General features: G+C 39.8%; 1 protein-coding gene across 2 annotated transcripts in view; it reads right to left on the bottom strand.

Annotated features, from left to right (window-relative positions):
- Nucleotides 1–2,253: 2,253 nt before the first annotated feature.
- The window catches only part of TECPR1 (tectonin beta-propeller repeat containing 1), a 28,144-nt gene continuing 11,718 nt past the window's right edge, over nucleotides 2,254–18,679 (bottom strand). Inside the window, exons 9-25 of one of the 2 annotated variants that reach the window (XM_030002060.2) lie at nucleotides 18,454–18,599; nucleotides 17,055–17,578; nucleotides 16,061–16,206; nucleotides 14,941–15,096; nucleotides 14,260–14,409; nucleotides 13,480–13,637; nucleotides 12,037–12,164; nucleotides 11,650–11,752; nucleotides 10,863–10,959; nucleotides 10,376–10,455; nucleotides 9,992–10,048; nucleotides 8,285–8,459; nucleotides 6,941–7,076; nucleotides 6,502–6,594; nucleotides 5,656–5,762; nucleotides 5,062–5,181; nucleotides 2,254–4,391 (exon numbers count right to left, since the gene is read on the bottom strand). In XM_030002060.2, the coding sequence (XP_029857920.1) occupies nucleotides 4,194–4,391; nucleotides 5,062–5,181; nucleotides 5,656–5,762; nucleotides 6,502–6,594; nucleotides 6,941–7,076; nucleotides 8,285–8,459; nucleotides 9,992–10,048; nucleotides 10,376–10,455; nucleotides 10,863–10,959; nucleotides 11,650–11,752; nucleotides 12,037–12,164; nucleotides 13,480–13,637; nucleotides 14,260–14,409; nucleotides 14,941–15,096; nucleotides 16,061–16,206; nucleotides 17,055–17,578; nucleotides 18,454–18,599 (2,574 nt within the window). In that variant the 3' untranslated portion in view covers nucleotides 2,254–4,193. Of the gene's footprint in view, nucleotides 4,392–5,061; nucleotides 5,182–5,655; nucleotides 5,763–6,501; nucleotides 6,595–6,940; nucleotides 7,077–8,284; nucleotides 8,460–9,991; nucleotides 10,049–10,375; nucleotides 10,456–10,862; nucleotides 10,960–11,649; nucleotides 11,753–12,036; nucleotides 12,165–13,479; nucleotides 13,638–14,259; nucleotides 14,410–14,940; nucleotides 15,097–16,060; nucleotides 16,207–17,054; nucleotides 17,579–18,453; nucleotides 18,600–18,679 lie in introns of those variants that run through there. The other variant, XM_041120339.1, reaches the window with a different exon arrangement.

Below are 18,679 nucleotides of genomic sequence, written 5' to 3'. Positions count from 1 at the left end.
CAGAAGGGTTATACTGAGCTGCACAGTTTGTAACATTCTATTTGTTTTGCTCCAGCAGGGCTGATAGCATGAAAATTTCATTCGGACTAAAAGGTAAGGTTTCACAGACAGGCTGGCAAAGGATGTGAATTTTTCCCCACCATACTGATCTACAGGTATGATATAGAACAACATAATGTTTTGTACATGTGGTTGCCTTACTGGACATGATTGATAGAAATTATTTGGATCCTGCCTTGACTCGGACTTTCTTAGTTTCTGAACTGTTTTGACACTAAAATAGTTTGATTACCCCTGCTAGTACTCAAGTGTTAATGAAAGTATTACCTAGTTTTGTAGATTTGACTTGCCATAACAGTGCTGTATCGTACTTCATCCAACAGCTGCTCCTTATTGGTAAAGCCCTTAATGTATTTATATGTTGTCTGAGTATAATGGGAGAAATCAGTAACACCAGGGCATTTCCTTTCAGTTGTTTTACTTTCAGCATCTCTTCAGGTAAGTTGGTTACGCTGGTTGTTACGTGGCCATTTCTCACCATATGGGTCAACGCAAATGGGACCTGATGGGCTGCTGGCAACAACAGACAGACCAGTACCTGTACCTGTACCAGTACCTGTACCAGTACCTGTACTGGTGGGAGAGGTGTATTGTAGCATGACAGGCTGCTCGGGCTGTGCCTGTGGCGGTAGCTGGCTGTAACCCGGGGAGAAGCCGGCCAGGTTAGGGTAGCAGTTTCTGCAGCGTCCTTGCCCTGCTGGGGACCCCCGGAGGGTGGAGATGATCCCGACCCCGGTGCGGGATCGGGATCGGGATCGGGATCGGCCTCGGCGTGTCCCTCCAACGGCTCCGAGCAGCTCGCGCCGCCAGCTTCCCGCCCAGCAGGGGCGCGGCGAAAGGGCTGGCCCGCCAGCCGCCGGTGCTCTCCCCGGCTGCCAGGGCGGCGGCGTCCGCCGGCGGAGCGAGCGAGCCGCGGTGGCGAGGAGGTACCCGGGAAGGGTCGCGGCGGGGCGGGGAGCGTCGCCCGGAGCCCACCGGTGGGCGCTTTGGTGCGACGTCGCTTTGCCGCGAGGGAGCGGGCGGCGGCGCCGAGGGGCCGCGGCCCTCAGGCGTTTTGGCGGGCTCGTCCTCTCGCGAGAGGAGCCGGCGGGCCGTGCCGCTTCTGAGGGAGCGCGGCGCGGGCGGGCTCAGCGGCTGGCCGGGCAGGCTCCGGGCGGGCGTTCGCCGCTCCGGCTCCCGCAGCCGCTCCGGCCGCTGCTGCTGGCACCTTCGGGGGCACATGGTCCTCTGAGGAGGAGGGAGACAGACTCACGGGTCGCTTGGGCCGGGACGTAGCGGCAGGCCCCGCAGCTCTGCTGAGGAGAGCTTGGAGCCTGTGTGAAGGCGCTGCAGGGCGGGATACCTGGCACCGTGTTGCAGCAGGGACCTCTGCCCCAGGGAAAGACGTTGGTGCCCAGGTGTGGGCTGCAGAGAGGGCTTGGGGCCTCTGCCCCGGGCTGCAGCAGTGGTGGCCTCAAATACTAGCGTCAGCTGGCTGTTGTGAAACCGCTATCCTTCGATAGTGTTCAGAGATTGACTGGACATGGCTTGGAGCAACCTGAATGCATTAGCCCTACAGGGGCTTGGACTAGATGTCTTCCTGAGGTCCCTTCCAGCCTCAATTCTGTGGTTCTGTGTGTCGTAGAGTAAATGATGACTAAGCACTTGTAGATTATGGGCATTTTTTGTAGGATTCTTTAAAGGTCATTAGTCTGCTAGACCAGTGCATTATAAGGGAGATCTGAGAGTTTCCAGATACTAAATACTGTTCCCGAAATGTTTTTGTGGGATAGCCCTGTTTGAATTGCTATTTGGTTACTTTGGCAGAGGAAGGAAGCCAATGAGTTGGAAAAGCAGTATTTTAACAGTGCTATTGGTGAAGAACCGCACATGACTTTAAGAACCAATTATACTGAATTACTGTTACAAATATGGAGTTCAAATGCTTGTAGCAGTGTATTTCTGACAGGACTTCCTGTAAGCAGAGGCACTATTTCAAACATTAAGCCCAAAATGTCATGTAATATCTAGCTATAAATACAGTAGCAGAGAACATACGTGAAGGTTACTCCTCTGAACACAGGCATCCCTGATGAATATTCAGGCACAGGGCATAGGTGTTTTAATGGAATTACAGCTGCTAGTTCCACAGTGGTACTTTGCTACAAAGTGCTGCTTTCTAGAACATGTCAAAAGGGATTTCATAAGAAGCAGTTTTTTCTGATAAATTACTTTTATTTTTCAAAATTGTTTCAATTTAAAGTCACTTTAACTAGCCATAACAATGACACCATGTTTTTAAATAATTTTCTAAATAATAGTTTCAGAAGGCAAATATTTAGTACTCGATTTATAATTTATCTTTTCACTTAAACCCAGCTTTTTACAGTAAAGTAAGTGAAACTTGGCAATGCAGGGAAAAAAGCAAAGGTACATTATAAAGCTTATTATATGAAATCAGTTTGATTTTTGGATACGTAAACACTGACAATTAAAAGAAAAAATTTTTTATAAGATGCAGAGAAAATACAATCCTAATAATTCTCTAAAAATATGTGTGATAAAGTTATTTATTTGGACAAGACACTGTGCAAGTTATGCAAAACCTATTACGGTAATTAATGGAAACACATTATTTATGGTACTCCCACAAGGTATGTATAAACCAGAAATCTATAATCACATACTGGCAAGATCAACAGGTTTTTTTAAACAGTAAATCATCTTGACTCTTCATTCACATTTTGACTTGGAAACAGTGCTTTCCTTGGCATTAAAATACCAAATATATTCTTTAAATACGTGCAAACATAAATTTTACTTCTACAAATACAGTACTGAGACCACACCACACTGCTCATCATATAAAAATAACTTCATATATAGTCACACACAGAGAGGAAAAATGATTGTAAACTGCTGCCAGGAGAAAAATATGGTGCCTTCCTGAAGCTATTGGGAGAGAAGGCTTTTTCAGCAATTCTCAAGGACTGGATTTCAAATAATTTCACACCACAGTCAAATTATGGTAAGAAAGACCAGAAAAAAAGCTTTTTTTGAGAATAAAAAGTGGTTTTGTGTTGGAAGAAGGGATGAATCAATCACTTACTCAAAGAGCAGAGCTTCATTCTGAACCCACATTAGTATACGTTGGCAAACTCCAGTGCTATCAGCGAAGTTGGTTTGCATTCCTACCGCTGTGAAGTCAGAATCTCATTTAAGACCTTCTCTTGTCTTTTATACTATGAAAGCATAATTTGCAATGATCTGGAACACAGCCTAACTCCTGAAGTGTCTGGTGCCTTCCAACCTCATTAGGTAGGCATCTGTATACCTCAATTATCATGGTTTCAGTTAAGATGGAGACAAAACATGATTTACCACCAGTTGGACTGATAATTTAGAATGAGATTTTGTCACTCTAGTCAGACTGAATAGGACCATGCTCTCTACATAGCCTCGCTGAAAGCAGTGGTTCCACTTCTCGACTAAGATATTGCTCATTGTGAGCAAAGATCGCAGAAATGGGCCCTTACTGGTAACTGCACCCTATGCCGAGTTGTACAGAATTTAATTTTACTGATGGGAGCAAGAATAGCATGACCGAAATACATGCTTATATAAGCAGGACTCACATGAGCAAAGTTATGTGGATGTATAAATGCTTGTACAATCAGGACCAGTTATGTTTGCAGTGTAGATCACTGGAGCTGCCTGTAATTCATTGAAATTGATATGACATCTTCATCTCTGCTCAAATACGTATTTAAAGAATAGTCTGCAAGGTGTGTGAATATGAGAGAAATGTAGGGAAGAGAACTGTAATATTAGTAAAAAAAAAAAAGTAAATGTAGTGATCACCTGCAAAGATATTCACATTTGTATGGTGTAGCAGCTATGGTAAAGGGTCAGAAATACATTGTGGCTAAAAAGCTTGCCTGCTTTGACAAAACTATTAGCTCTATCAAGTCACATTTTACACATGATGTAGTAGAAGAAATCAGTATTTAAAATACCCCAATTGCAAATTTCAGTTCAGTAAAATATATTAGTAGCAAACAAAGGTCATGTTTTTCTCTCCAGGCTATAGACTTTTAGTTTCTTTTTAAATTATACTGACTACTGCTTGTTTGCAACACGTAAATGGCAACAACTTAACAATTAGCAGCATTTCTGTCCAGTTCTTGACTTTCACTGACCATCAGAGGGCTTTTAGAGTGTTCTGTTTTCCCTTTACTCTCCTCATCTTCTAAGTCCTTTGATACTGCAGGGTTTTCCTCAGAAGTGTCATGTGTAGCAACCCTAGATGCTTCAGTTGCACTTCCTCTGACTGTAATGTGCTCCCATCCACCCTATAAAAGATTGATAAAGAAATGGAAAAGGAGAAACATCACCCTGCGATTATAGTATCTGATGTGATGCTTTATGTACACTACTAGTTTTATACTATTTTTTTCATGAGGAAAGTAATCCTGCTCTGGGCTGAATCAGAAAAAAGGCTTCTTGTAAAACAAAACAAACCACAACATACCTCCCTGACAGGGAGGTATATAGGTAGTAAGCTTGAGGATTATTTTTATTACAGGGAATGGAGATTAGTAGGGTCAGGCGTTCATAACAGCCACTGAAGGTTTTCCACCAACTTAAAAGGGACCAAAACCTTGAAATAGTCTTTCTCAAAACATTGAGGGTAATACGGGGAGCAACAATGAGGAACAATCATGTGCAGACTCAGAATCAATTTAAAAAAAATGGTACTTACTTTACTAATTTTTCCATTACAACTTTTAAATTACCTATTTCAAAGGAATACTTACCAAATGCAAAAAAATTATTTCCCAGCTATAATTGCATAACCCATTATATTAACTTAAAAGAGGAACCTAAAACTGAAGAACAAAGGTCAATTTCCTTTCCAAGCTTTAGAAAGCTTGCCAGCTGGAGCAGAATGTCACTTTCTAAGCGTGCCCATGGCTATTTGGATTTATAACTTTTAGGCAGTATTACACTCTCAGCACTTACCCCAATACCATAATCCCATGAGAGGCCTTTAGGTTCCATTGGCTGAACACCAGTCCGATGGCAGACGGTCCCACAGCTCAAACTATGACTTCCTTGCACTTTGTCAGCTATCACCCAGAGCTCAAGAAAGCAGAGAGAGGCAGTAAAATGTTTTCTTCATGCTGCTCTTCCCAGACATGAAAGTTTTAAGTCTGTTTGACCGCTTTCAGAAATTAGTCTTGATCTTGAATAGGCCAAAACTGCTCTAATTCAGTCAGCGAGACGCCCAAACAAACAACTAGATACCAGTGTCACAATTAAAACATTGCCAGATAGTAAGACTTAGCATGAAAGAGATTAAATATATAAAATAGCCTCATTAAAAAAAAAAGGAAAAAATGTAACGAGGCTTTCTACAACAAAGGGCTGGCTGTATCACTGTTTCATTGGCATGACTTTTGTCCTGCTATCAGGATTCCAGCATTTAGACAATTACCTTGTGGAATAAATTAAGTTAAACAAAAATAATTCTGAAGAACATTTAATTTAATTACAAAAGTATGTTAAGCGTAATTTTTAATAAACTAATGAGATACAAGGAAGCTTAATACACACCTGGTCCAGGGGCCCTACAGACATTTTACGGATATTATTTGAAACATGATCCCAAGTAGATCCTTGAGGGTAGCTTGGTGTGATACCTTGCCGGTACCAAAGATTGCCTATAAAATAAATAGTCCCAGTTACAGCTCAGGATGTCTGCTTTGTATAAAGTGCTAGTAAACAACATAACAAATCAGTAGTTAATACTTTCTATGTTCTATGGAAATGCGTTATGGCTTTGACTAATGTGTTACAGTGAAACACAATGAAGTTCCTACTTTGGAATTTGTATTTCTATAGTTGTTGTTTGTAACTTTTCTGGAAACTAGCAAATACTTTGTTTTGTAAAATTTCTTGGGGAAAAATGTTCATATAAAGAACTATGCACTAGAGAAGTAAAACAAATTTGAGATTAAGATCTCTGAAGGAGACTGGTGTTAAGGGCTTGTTTATTGTACAGACATCTTTTACAAAAGGATGCTTCATTATTTAACTTGCAATGATTTGCAACAGGAACGTGGTATTCTTCAGTTCTGCATATTCTAGGTTTTCAGACAAATCCTTCCATGCAATTCTCTTTAAGATTCATCGATCTTTCCCCCCCCACCCCAAAGTAATAGCATAGATGCTGGATTGTTGCTGTCTAGGGAACTATCAGATATAACAAAAACCAAGTCTTCAAAACCAGTCATTAAGCGGGCTGCCTACTCCATCTCTTTGAATATGAAATATTACTCCTCTTGGAGCAACAGTAATCTGTCTACAGAAGCTCTGGCTTAGCCTCTCCTTTTTAAAGCAATCTCATGTATATTGATTTATTTTTTGTAACATTGATAAATAATTTTTAAAAATCCTTACCATTTTTATCCAACACGAACACGGACGTTCGTCCTACTGAGACTTGTTTTAACTTTTGTTTTTGAGGTGAAGGAATATGGTACCAACAGTCACCTAAAAGTCAGAAATACTTGAGTAAAACATTGAGAAAATGGAATTATGTATGAGAAGTCTTGGAAATGTCTGCAGTTGAAATACATAGCTGTGCAAGAAAGCTGTGAATGACACTACACTTGATTTATTTTTACTAGCTTGTTTTTAGAAACAAACACTTGAAATCATGCAAGTGAAGAGCAAATTAACTGCTATAACAACATGAGTATTATTCATATGCAGTGTTTTGCACAGCTATTGGAAAGGACTGTGCTAAACAGATTTGTCTTTTTCATAAATGGCATTGTAGTTAAGCTTACACAACGTATAAGATGAAGACCGTACTAAAAAAAGTCTAAGTAGTTACCTGCAGGTTTTTTTGGAGACACTGAACCCCGATAGAAGGCAGAACCATCTCTAGCAATAGCCCACACTTGGTAAAATGCTCCGATTGAGATGGAAATGAAGGGCTGATCTGTTCCCACATGCAGCCAGGACGTTCCCTAACAAATCATGGAAGATGAACTGTGAAGCAATGGTTAAAAACTCCACAACAAAATATTGTTGATTATTACCAAATGGGAAAAACCCCAGATAGTGAAAAAGATTCTGAAGAATAATTCTTACATAACTTTACAACTGAACAGAAAAAAGGTCCCTGATCCTCAAAGATATTTGGATATATAACTTTTTGAAAATAGCTATGTTGGACTATAACAGGGCCTTTTCTGCTGAAACCACTGGAATTTAGGCACCTAGTTGTCTCTGAATAGCTGGGCTAGAGCCTTTTTTTTTTTAATAATCCCTTGGTTTTGATTGCACAGAGCAATAGTCTCACAAAAATCAACTGATACAGGGCTTCAGATTCCAGACACAGTATTCCAGTTCTTGCTGTTGCAGTCCCTTACAAATCTGTGCTACTGTAACTGTTTGAACAGGAAGGAAAAAAAAAAAAAATCTTTCCTATAAATTTTCAACTTCTTGCAGTTTTTGTCCAAATTCCACTAAAGTATATTGTTAGATTTTTTTCCTTCTTGTAAATATGGCTTAAAAATCAGTGCATATTAATCCTAATTTGGTGTTTCAGCATGTGTCTATTAGTAGGAAATAAGTATTCCTATTGAAATTACTGGGACTATTTGTCCCTTTCTCCATACTTTACTGGACATTCGTTCATTATTTCTGTCCCAGTCCATAAAAAAGTCAAATCTGTAGGTTAGATCAGGCCCACCTGTCTTAAATAAGCAGAGTCAGTTCCAGGCCCAGAAAACTTAATGGCTGAACTCCTGTGGATATCAACAGGCATTAGATTGGGACCTTACTTTAGAGAAACTCTATCTCTTAGCAGTTCATTTAAATGGGATACACACAATATCAACAAGTTTAAAAAAAAAAAAAAAAAAAAAGAGCAACTAAGCTATCAGTGCAGAAAGTGGAAGTGCTTCATGAGAAGATACACAGGGGCTGAGAGGGGCTCCTGCAAGTGATGTGGCACCAGCTAAGAGAGATTATGTAAGAGAAGGGCTATTGTAAGAAATGTGGGCAGCAAACTGTGTTACAGTTGATGGACAAGGACTTTCAAATCTGGGACATAAAAGGGAAAAAAATAACAAGGTGCTTTGAGAGAGAGCACTGCATGATTGTGTGTATGTACTTGCATAATTACATTAAATACATCAATCAGGCAGTAAAAAGAAACAGGGAGCCTTACAGCTGGATTTTGCTGTGTCACTCCAAGCCTGCAGAGCACGTCTCCTTTGTCACCGATTGCCCACAGTGCTACTGCTTCTTCACCATCTGCATCTGAACTGGGAATTATGGAGATGTCCCACAGGGTAACAGGAGGCACTTCCAGCCATGGCCCGTTGGTGACTATCTTACATTTTCTGAAGCAAAAAAAACCCAAACCCATCAGATGTATGTACTTTCTATAACTGATTTTGTTTCATGGTCTGTTGTTGACTTCGGTGCAAACAATCCTGAAGTTTTTTCATTAAGTAGGTACAGTAAGTATTAATATTTTTAATTTGAAAGGGGTTTACAAAAAACAGCCATGTTTAGTATCAGGTTTTGAATTTTGACCTACTACTGATTTCTCAAAGGTTCTGTTTTTTAAAAAAAGTTACTTTACAAAACCAAGGCCACCCAGGAAGTCCGCAGCTTGTGCTACACTGCTCCTTAGCTCTCTAAAACTCATTGGGCAACAGTTGGATAATGAGTATTTGTTCCCAAGCTGAGAATCCCACTGCAGAGAGAACTTCACACCTGGTTCATTCCTTCCTGTGTCTTGGTTAGGGGAATAATTTTACAAATAGTTTTTTGGTGGAGCCTGTTAGAAAATTACGTAGCATCCTGAGGTAGGCAGAAATAAGGCAGCTCTAAATTAAAGAGTTGGAGGTAGATCATTCTGGGAATTTGTCTATTTTTTTTGTGGAAGCTGCAAGGAAGTAGTGCTATCTATTAGGGAAACTATTTTAGATTCTATCATCCCAACAGCAATTTCTGTGTATGAAGAATATCCTAAAAAACTCCAGACATTCCTCCTTTCTCCAGTTCTGAAAAACTAGATGCAGCCCTGAGCTGTTCCCTATTTGTTTTCAATTTTCCATTGATAGTTAAAACTAGAGGAAATATTTAAGCTTGAGGGTATTTCTCAAGTTGCTTCTTTTATTTCAAGTCACCATTGTGATTGATTGGATGTTTTTTTGTTTTGTTGCGTATCCTGGAACAACAGTTTGATGCTTCAGGACCTTACTTCAAAGATTTTTGTACAAGGACTGAAATACTAGCCTTGTAGTCTCAATAACAAACGGAACAATGCGTAACTGTAAGTTCACAGCAATTTATTAGTATAGCTGTTAGATACTCTAGTACAGAAAGCATAGGAAAGCTGCAAAAACAGCGAATGCACTTTCCCTGCTTAACAGAATAGACTAGAATATAGTGGCAGTTTGCTGTTTTCCAGGTTCCACCTGAATATAGTGTACTGTGACTTAAACAGGGTTGGGATTATCTGTTGCTTAGTATGCAGTATGTGCAATTCATATGTTAAAACTATTAATATAAAAAATATATTACCACTTGTTACAAGTGACCTAGTATGTACTAATATGCCTAGACTCCACTATTCCTTAATCATTTACCATAAGGAAAATCAGATACAGAGAATAACTAGCTGATTTTTATCTACAGATCCCACAAAATCAAACATGGTATCTACCTGTAAAGGCTTAAAATTAAAGCCATAATGCTAAAGATCATCAGCTTCTCTATTGGAGATGGGTTATTTATTGCAGGTTTCTTCACTATTGCTTTTGTTGATTGGGTAATAAGACTCTTCCCCTCATAACTAAAGGAGACTTTAAAGGAACAGTTAGCATTCAAGTTAAAAACATGTATTTATATCTTAGTTCCTCACCTTGCCCAGCGCCTCCGTCGGACAAAGTCTTTCATTGTCTTGTGACCATGGTAGGACCTACCAAAACAGATTTAAATAGGTGTTCATGAGGATGTCAGAGCATCTCTGATGTCAGTGTCAGCCTGAGAGCACCGTCTATGTAACTGCCCACCAGACATGCCTGCTGACTTTAAAATGCTTGAAACTATAGTTTGCTAAGCTTACCTTGCTGCCCTACCTCCCCGGCAAATTTCAGTGTTAGTACCCCCATACAAAGGGAGAAATCAAGGCATACTTGTCCCTGTTAAAGCACAGTTAATGTGCAAAATAGCAAACAGAAGAAATGATGACTTAAGCATGGCATTTGCCTGCTAGAATTTTAGGTAGAAGAAGGTATCTGCTTACGCTGGAAAGTCTGCTGCATACTGCCAGCCTTCCCGATCAGTTCCACCTGAAGTATTAAAATCAATATACCAATCGGATACCTATTGTCAAAAGGAGACGATAAGAATAACAAGCACAATCAACACATAATGTATAATAAAAATAACCTCTTCCGCTATTTCCCTTCCACCTTTTGGAGTGCAATGACTTGCTAGAAACCTTCTTATACTTGCAATATAAGTTCATACAGAAGTTCCCAAGTCTTTTTAATTCAGTTGAAGAGAAAAGGATTGGAACAGAAGTCTAAGTCCCACTAAACAAAAAATCCCACTCAATGCTTAACATTCTTTTGACTATGGAAGATTATTGCTATTGTATAAGTGGGGAAACCAAGGTTAAATATTACAATAAATCCAGGAAGAAAATCTGGGTCACTTGAGCCCAAGTCTTGTATCCTACTTGCTAAGCCTTGCCTTCTTAGTAAAAAGACTTTTAAGACAAAATTTACCCAAGACCACTGTGGAGAAGGAGGCTTGGTATTGATTTTTGTACATTCCTGCAGGCCAGATGCATCGCTCCACATGTATCTGTCCGTGGGCAGACCTCTGTGGTGAAACAGTGTACAAGGAATGCAAGGTCATTTACAACAGCAAATTTAAAAGGCGGGGGAAGAAAAGCCTATTTGTAGCACTTCCTGCTTTCATACACGAATCAGTTTTCTGTCATTAATCTCTGTATTTAGAAATACCATGCGAGTGATGAGGATAGTGGGAAAGAATCTGTACAATTGCATCCAGTTACACCAAACTTGAGGACTACGTAAACTTTTCTCTGTAGAGTGATATTCCTCACTACTATTTAAGATTGGAAGGTGAATCTTGAGTTTCTCTGGCATAGACACCCATATATGTGCATGCTTTTTCAATAGTTCTGTTCAAATACACTATTCAAGGAACCAATGTATTTAGTACAATATGTATATGAATATATAGATCCTAATAAGAACTTTGCTGTATGGCCTTAGTAATGCAAGATGTTGCAATTAGGCACACTTTGTGCACTCATGAAGCACAAATCTGTAATGTTTTGCTATAAATACATTTTGAATTCATAATTACAAATCTACAAAATTGAGAAACTCTGCTCCTTCCATCTCAGGTTAACAATAAATGTTGGAGGAGACTGAAAATAAAGTAACTGTAATAACTATTCTGAAAAGCTAGAACAAACCCTTTGTTTCATTTGACAGTAGTAAAAAGTTACAGTAAACAAATACAATAAATTGAGTAAATAACCTGCTGCTATAGCCAGTGACTGGGTTCCACCGCTGGTTCTCATAGATGTAAACACATTTCACATCTGACTGTGTATAAATGTTATCAGCACTACTGGCCAGTCCTGTGAGAAAGAAATTATTTGGATTATAGCAAAGCTTAAAGACACTACATTTTAAATTCCAATAGCCACAGTAATATTGCTGATTATCCTATTTCTCACTCTTAAGCTGAAAATATAAATATAAAACTGCAGTACCAATTCCTTCCTGATGTGTGGCCTGTTCACTGTATAACCCTAAAGGTTAGTTAGGCTAAAGGAAGGACAGCTGAAATAGCTTGAATACCTGACCCAATCAGGAAGATAAGTAAGAAATGTGTACACCGCCGTAGACCAACTGTCCATACCTTGAATAAAGCCACCTCCATATCCACCAGTATAAACCCAAGCTGTGTGATCATATCCTATGCCCCACACTATGCCTCGGTTATTGCACTCTATCAGTCGAAGATGACCTCCAACTTGACGCCAAAACCTGCCAGAAAAAGGACAACGTTTTACATTTACTCTGCACCACATCCATCAGGAATGTACACCTTCCCCTCCTACAACTCAACAATCTTAAATACACACAATTTAATATGCTCGTTTGTTAAACCTCTGTGCAATCTGTAAGTGAAGGCAGTTGCCAGTTGAAAGCACTTCCCCTTGAACAACTACTGAAAAGTTAGCTGGAAGGAACCTGTCTGCCTCCATTTGGAATTTTAAAGCTTTGAATTATTTTACTTTCCTTTTATTTTATGGCTTGTGGGTTTTTTTTATATATAAAATTTATTTATTTTTTAAACACTAGTTAGGATGATCTTGCTAGAATCTTTACATCTCAGTGGCCATCAACTGCCTCAGCTTTAACTTCATCTTCATTTTTTTAAAATCTAGGAATTGCCTTTATCTAACAAGAAAACAAATGATTGATTTATGTATTTGCTATGGAGCTCAGTAAAAACAAGGGCTTTAATTATTCCTATTCTCCTAATCTTTGCAGGTTAATCCTCTTCTGGGGCTTTACAGAGCCAGTTGGCCATGGTATTCTTCTGGGGAAGAATGGGGAAAATAAAGAGATCGCAGAGGAGTATTTTAGTTATCAGAATGGCAGGAGATCATCTAGGTCATGGATCCCCCAAACTTAAGATGCAAGAGCACACCAGCTTTGTGATTTGCCAGATGTTGAAGGTGCTCTACCCTGAAGGAAAAGGACTAAAGGATCTCTTGGGTATTATTCAAATACACTTTGTGCAAGTAACTTGAAACTGGGAGTATTTTTTAAATTGAAGATTGGCCTTTAACCCACCAGTTCTGAGGCTGGTATTTTTTTGCTTGAAGAGTTTGCAGTACTATATTGTCATAGCTGTAATAGAAACTGTAAAGGAGCTGATCCTGGACTGTAGTGACTATGGAGGACTCATGATTTCAGGTTTCCCGACCCAGATAAAACTGAAAGCTCAAAATACATTACAATTACAGTGATTAGGTTTACTTTTAGTCTAGGCCATCTCTTAATTTAAATAATTATGGCATTAAAGATGCACTCACAAAAAAAGGGGGATCTCAATGAGAAAGGCTTTTGAAATCGCATGAATAGCTCCAGCATCTAAGAATTAAAATATGATTTGTTGAATATCTTCAGATGTACTTATGAATATGAAGGCAGCCATTAACCTTGTCACTGACAGACATCTGCAGCGTACTATACACTCCAACAGCCCATCAAAGCCACTGACTTGACATGAAAAGACAGTCTTTGCTGGATGGCATCCCATGCAGAAAGAACAGCTTCTGAAACCTCTTACATTTGATCACATGGCATCAGGTGTGGTCCGGCCTCCAGTTCAGGACTTGGCTCACTAACAAATATGTCTCCTTTACAAGTAACTGACCAAATGGCATGGTGAGAAGGAGGGCCTTGAATCCGTCTGCTTTCACAACAGGACATGTTCAGCAAAGACAGCTACAAAAAAAGAAGCAGAGAACCAAAAGCTTCCGTTTACAGTGAGAACAAAATTGCCATAGATGCTTCAGTATTACAAAATGAAATTTTACCTTTGCAGGTTCTTGCAAATCAGCAAAGGGAATTAGCAGCTTTTTCTCAAAGGCACTGGAATTCAGTGTTTTAGAAATCATTAACACAATCACTGGAACCAATGTGGTTTGCAGTATCTGATCATTATGAAGTATCTTTCAGGTCTTCCATTGCTTTAGTGTATGTATGCCTGCCTGCCTATACATAAGACTCTCTACAACAGTGACAACAGATAACAGTTCTTCTACCAATGCAGAAGAATAGACTAACTGAATTAAACTCCTAACTCATTTGCAGCCTAATCTGTATCTGGAGACAGGAAGGGAAGGAAAAACAGTATCAGTTTTACTGTGGATCAGTAAAGCATGCAAACTCCAGAGGAGATAGGAAGCCTCAGCTGCCTCTAAGTAAGTTTGAACAAACTTTTTAAATACCTAAATTGTGAAAATAGCTAAGTAGCCTAGATACTGTAAATGTAATGCTGAGATTTCAGAGACTAGCTTTTGTTTTATTTCAGATATTGCTTGAAATGAAAAATTCACAGAATTACCCAGTCATGCATTTCTTGCTCTGTTGTGGCTGCCAGGCGGATTGGCCATCGCTGCTTCGTCCTTTCAGGTGTATACAGTGCAAAGGAGTGTTTGGCTTCATTCAGAACTTCAACTATAATAGTGACTTCATTCAGGAACACGTGGATATACTAAGACAAGACAAAAAAAAAAAAATTGCGACTAAAGCAAACTCAGATATACCTTCCTCAGAGCCAGCATTTTTGCACTTCAGGACAATGAACGAGGCATTCCTGCCAAGAATAGCAAAGAATCAATTCTTGGTGCAGAAGGAATGGGGCTCAATCTCCAGTCCTGCACTACCTCTGATTCCTATTGCCCATATGCATTAACCCCATTTATGAAGACCCTGGCCAGCCAAGCTTGTCTCCTTCTTCACAATCAAGAACATTTTGAACTTCCAAAAGAATTCCTAATTAGAGTGAAGCAGATGGTTTAAGCAATGTGGATGGTTGCTGACTGGGTATTTCTGACGTAGTATTAACATAGCTACAGCTTAGAAAAGCTTGCAATTGGCTAGTACCCTGGGCTACATTTGAATTGGTTCCCAAAACTTAGAACAACAGCATACCATAATTTGCCTCCCTTAAGAAAACTGTTTTCCCTTCAAAGGTTTTCCTTTGCCGTGTGTAACCTTCTCAAGGGTCTCAAGCTGAACACACCTTTTTCTCCTCATGATACATGTAATAGATGAACAGGATGCTGTCGCGCATTCCATCGCTCCCAGTGAACTGCTCAAGTGCGACTCGAACATCCATCCATTTATGAGGCTTCCAATTCCTCCACCATTGCAAGGTTCCAGTTTTAACCCAAACTGACTGCAATGCAAACACAAATTTACAGGAGTAAGGAAACTGCATGACTTACTTTCTCCTGAATACTATTTTTTGTGACCACAAGAAATCCCTACTGCAAGTTAGTCTGTATCGTATTAGTTAATTCTGAAACAGAGTATACCAGAGCGTTCAGGAGGCTGAAGACAAAATGAAAACTGACAAAACTGGATAGAAAGGTGCTGAAATAGCATGTGTGTAACAGTGTTAACATTTCACCTCTGCAAGAATGCAGTAGCACACAGTCACTAATCGACTCTAGTGTGCTCCTGTTGTAACACAACTTCTTAAAGGTTGGACTTTAAAGGCTTTTGACATAATCTTTTTAAACTTGATTAAACCCCTGGACTCCAAGTGTTTTTAATGAAATGAATTCCAGATGTCATTTGGAAATTAGCAATGAAGGGACCAAAAATGTGATGAATCTGAAAAGAGCCATAAGGAGTCATAACAAAGGGAACATCAAACAAAAATGCTGTGATTTAAGTGCTGCTATTGATGTTTGCATCATTGTTCTATTTCTGCAAGTTACATTAATCCCTTAATGGTCACAGAGAGGGAAAGTTCACCTACTTGAGTCATTGTTTCAATTAAGAAGCCTCATCTTGTGGTGGAATAATTCATACAATGTTCCACTGTTGCCAACATTTCCCTGTAAATTTGAGGTTTCAGTGTACTCAAATAATGCTGACCAGTGCTTCGTTTGCTCCTATACAAAACTATCAGCTAATATTTTTAGATAAAGATTGCTGCTCCATGTTTGGTAAGCTTCTAGTTTCCTACAGGGAGCTCAGACACTGGTAATCCAGGAAAGTTGTCATAGACAGAAATAAGGACAAGAATATAAAGCTGACAGTAAGTTCAGATGAGTACATCAGAAATGTATTACCAATGCCCAGTATCGATAGATGTGTTTAGCAGACAAGAGAGAAATGCCCTCACTGCTTACCTGCTCAATAGCCTGTTCGTAGTGCCTAAAATTCTCCAGTTCCCGCTTCGTCCTTTCACTGAGCTGCTGAAAAATCTGCTTTCGCCACGCTGCTGTCTGTGCTGGAGTGATAGACAGAGACAGAGATTGCACAGAGGATGACAAACCTAGAACAGAACCCAAACCAATAAACTCCAGTGAGCTTTCACAGTTCTGTGAAAGGTAAAACATGATGCTGCTTTGAACACTGGACTGAATCAACCCAGTCTAACATAATTTCTCTAATTATTATACTTTGAAATCAATGTATTACAGGCAAACTTCGTAAATGATGCATAGAAATGGGATCACTAGATGATCATATAGAATCTTTCAAAGCTATAACCTTTGTTGGAAGTTTTATCACTGAACCGCAAGATAATTAGGTAATACAATGCATTAAGAGTTACGCTGTTACTAAATACTGGGATGCCACAGTTCATGGTTTATTTTGAAAATATTGTTATATACCACTGTCCTTCAAGAATCTAAATTCCAACTGCATCCAGTTATCAGCTGGGCTCCCATTCACAATGCCTCTGAGTAATTTCTCTATCTTAACTTTGTCTCAGTAGGAATGGTAGGAGCAAGGCAGTTATTTGTGGCATCTGCATCTCTCAAGAGAGCCCTTTTCACTGCTTTCAGTTACTATTCAGTGATATTATGGGTTTTGCCTGAAGTAGCAGTTTCAGTGTAATTAAAAATGAGATACAGATCCAGCACAGATTATTTTACAAAATTCTTACAGAAAATCAGAGAACTGTCACCTTTACATTTATATATATCAATCCCAAAGTGCCGTACAGCTAAATACATGCAGCACTATCCTCAGACATGGAGTGTATTAACAAACTGCAATAAGAGTAAATAGGTTATCAGAAGTTTTGCACCATGGTTTTGTTCAAAAAAACCCCCAAACCAACATTTTTCTTGGGAGGACTGGGAATTAGGGTCTGTTGTGGTGACTGGATAGTACCTGATGGAACAGTGAACCATTTCAACGGGCTGTGCAAATCTACAAGACAGCCTCCCCCAGACACCCAGGCCCACAGTGGGTGCTCATCAGCTCCATACTGTTCTTCAGCTCCCACTGAGAACATGCCAAGGGAAGACAGGCTGGATGTTTCTGCAAAGGTGCTGACGGAGAGGACTGGATGCTTTTGGGCCTCCTTCAAGTCAATGTTTGTCCACTGCAGTTCTGCAGAAGGATTTGGGTTTGTAGACTTATGCATTTCAAGATTAGCTTTCTCATTACTAGTCGAAGCAACAGTAGCTTCTCCTTGATCAGAGTCCAGGGGATCCACAGTCAAATTTGCACATATTTCTGCTGTCTGGTTGCCTGAGCCTTTACCACTGCTGCTGGCTGCAGCTCCCATTGGGAGAGTGTTGGCAAGGTTCATGGGTACACTTGGAAGGTCTGTATCAGAGGAAGTATCTGCATCACCCTGAATGATCGCGTTTGTTTGGTTCTGAATATCATCAGTAAAGAAACAGCCAGCACTGAAGGACAAATAGATAATTAATTAACTACCATTGAAAACATTATAAATTAGCACAGGCCTAAGACCACAGACATACAGAAATCAACCTAGTGTTTCAGCTTTAGGAGAGAAACAGCAGACTTCTTTTCGAAGGTCAAACTCTGTCATCAAGGGAAAAGAGTCTAACAAACACAAATCTGGCAGACCAGTCTAGTAAATCTGAAACATAGGACGATCTTTCATTGATCTTTTCAAACAATCAGTGGTGTCGGCTGCCTACAACTCTCAGGAAAACACTGAAGCAACATCACATTTTCTGGATATGAAATAATGAATAGGATTTTTTAAAGCCCATTATTAACTTTATGATTTTTGTCTTAGCTAGAGAGGGCTTCTACTCAAGAGCACACTCTGACTCAAACAAGTAGCTTCTGCAGCACTCCCAGCTTCATTGGCATGTCTTGCACAGCCAAGAGCCCAACAGTCAGCAGGGAGTTACTGATTTAATCTCTCTAGGAAGGGAAATGTATAGTGACATTCAAGAGAAGGATAATTCCTAAACAGAGCTGACACTCCTTCATGGTATTTCACAGGTAACATTTTCTCTTATTAGAGACTAGTTCCAGATAGTGATAGTAAAGCCCAGAGAAACACACTTTACTGCAAGCATGCAGTGAATTCCAAAGTGGGAGCTTCAGTTTCTACTCTGAGTGCAACGACTGCTGCTTATTGTTAATTTTAATGGCAAAAACTATGAATGCTTTTTGGCATACGTAATGATCAGAGATGCCTTCCACACTTCTCCCTGTCTGTACCACTTGAATGTAAAGAAATAATCTTCTAGCATTGAAACTCTTGGCATACAAGGTCTTGAGCAGGTATTTTAATAAGTACCTGAGCAGACTTGTTGAGCTCCCAGTCTGAGATCTGTCACTCTCTCGGCCAGATACAATTGCCTTCCATGTCTTCCCACTGAGCTCACTTGGTGTGACACCTTGACGAAAATAAATTGCTCTGTCATCGCAGCCGATTCCCCAGACCTAGGGAGGGAAAAGGCTTTGTGAAGGAAATGGCACGGAATGCAGGTAGATACCAGTTACAGAAAGGTGCAGTGGTGGAA

The sequence above is a fragment of the Aquila chrysaetos genome, chromosome 25, assembly GCF_900496995.4.
Source record: "Aquila chrysaetos chrysaetos chromosome 25, bAquChr1.4, whole genome shotgun sequence".
Taxonomy (NCBI): domain Eukaryota; kingdom Metazoa; phylum Chordata; class Aves; order Accipitriformes; family Accipitridae; genus Aquila; species Aquila chrysaetos.
This window is presented reverse-complemented; position numbering and strand designations above follow the sequence as displayed.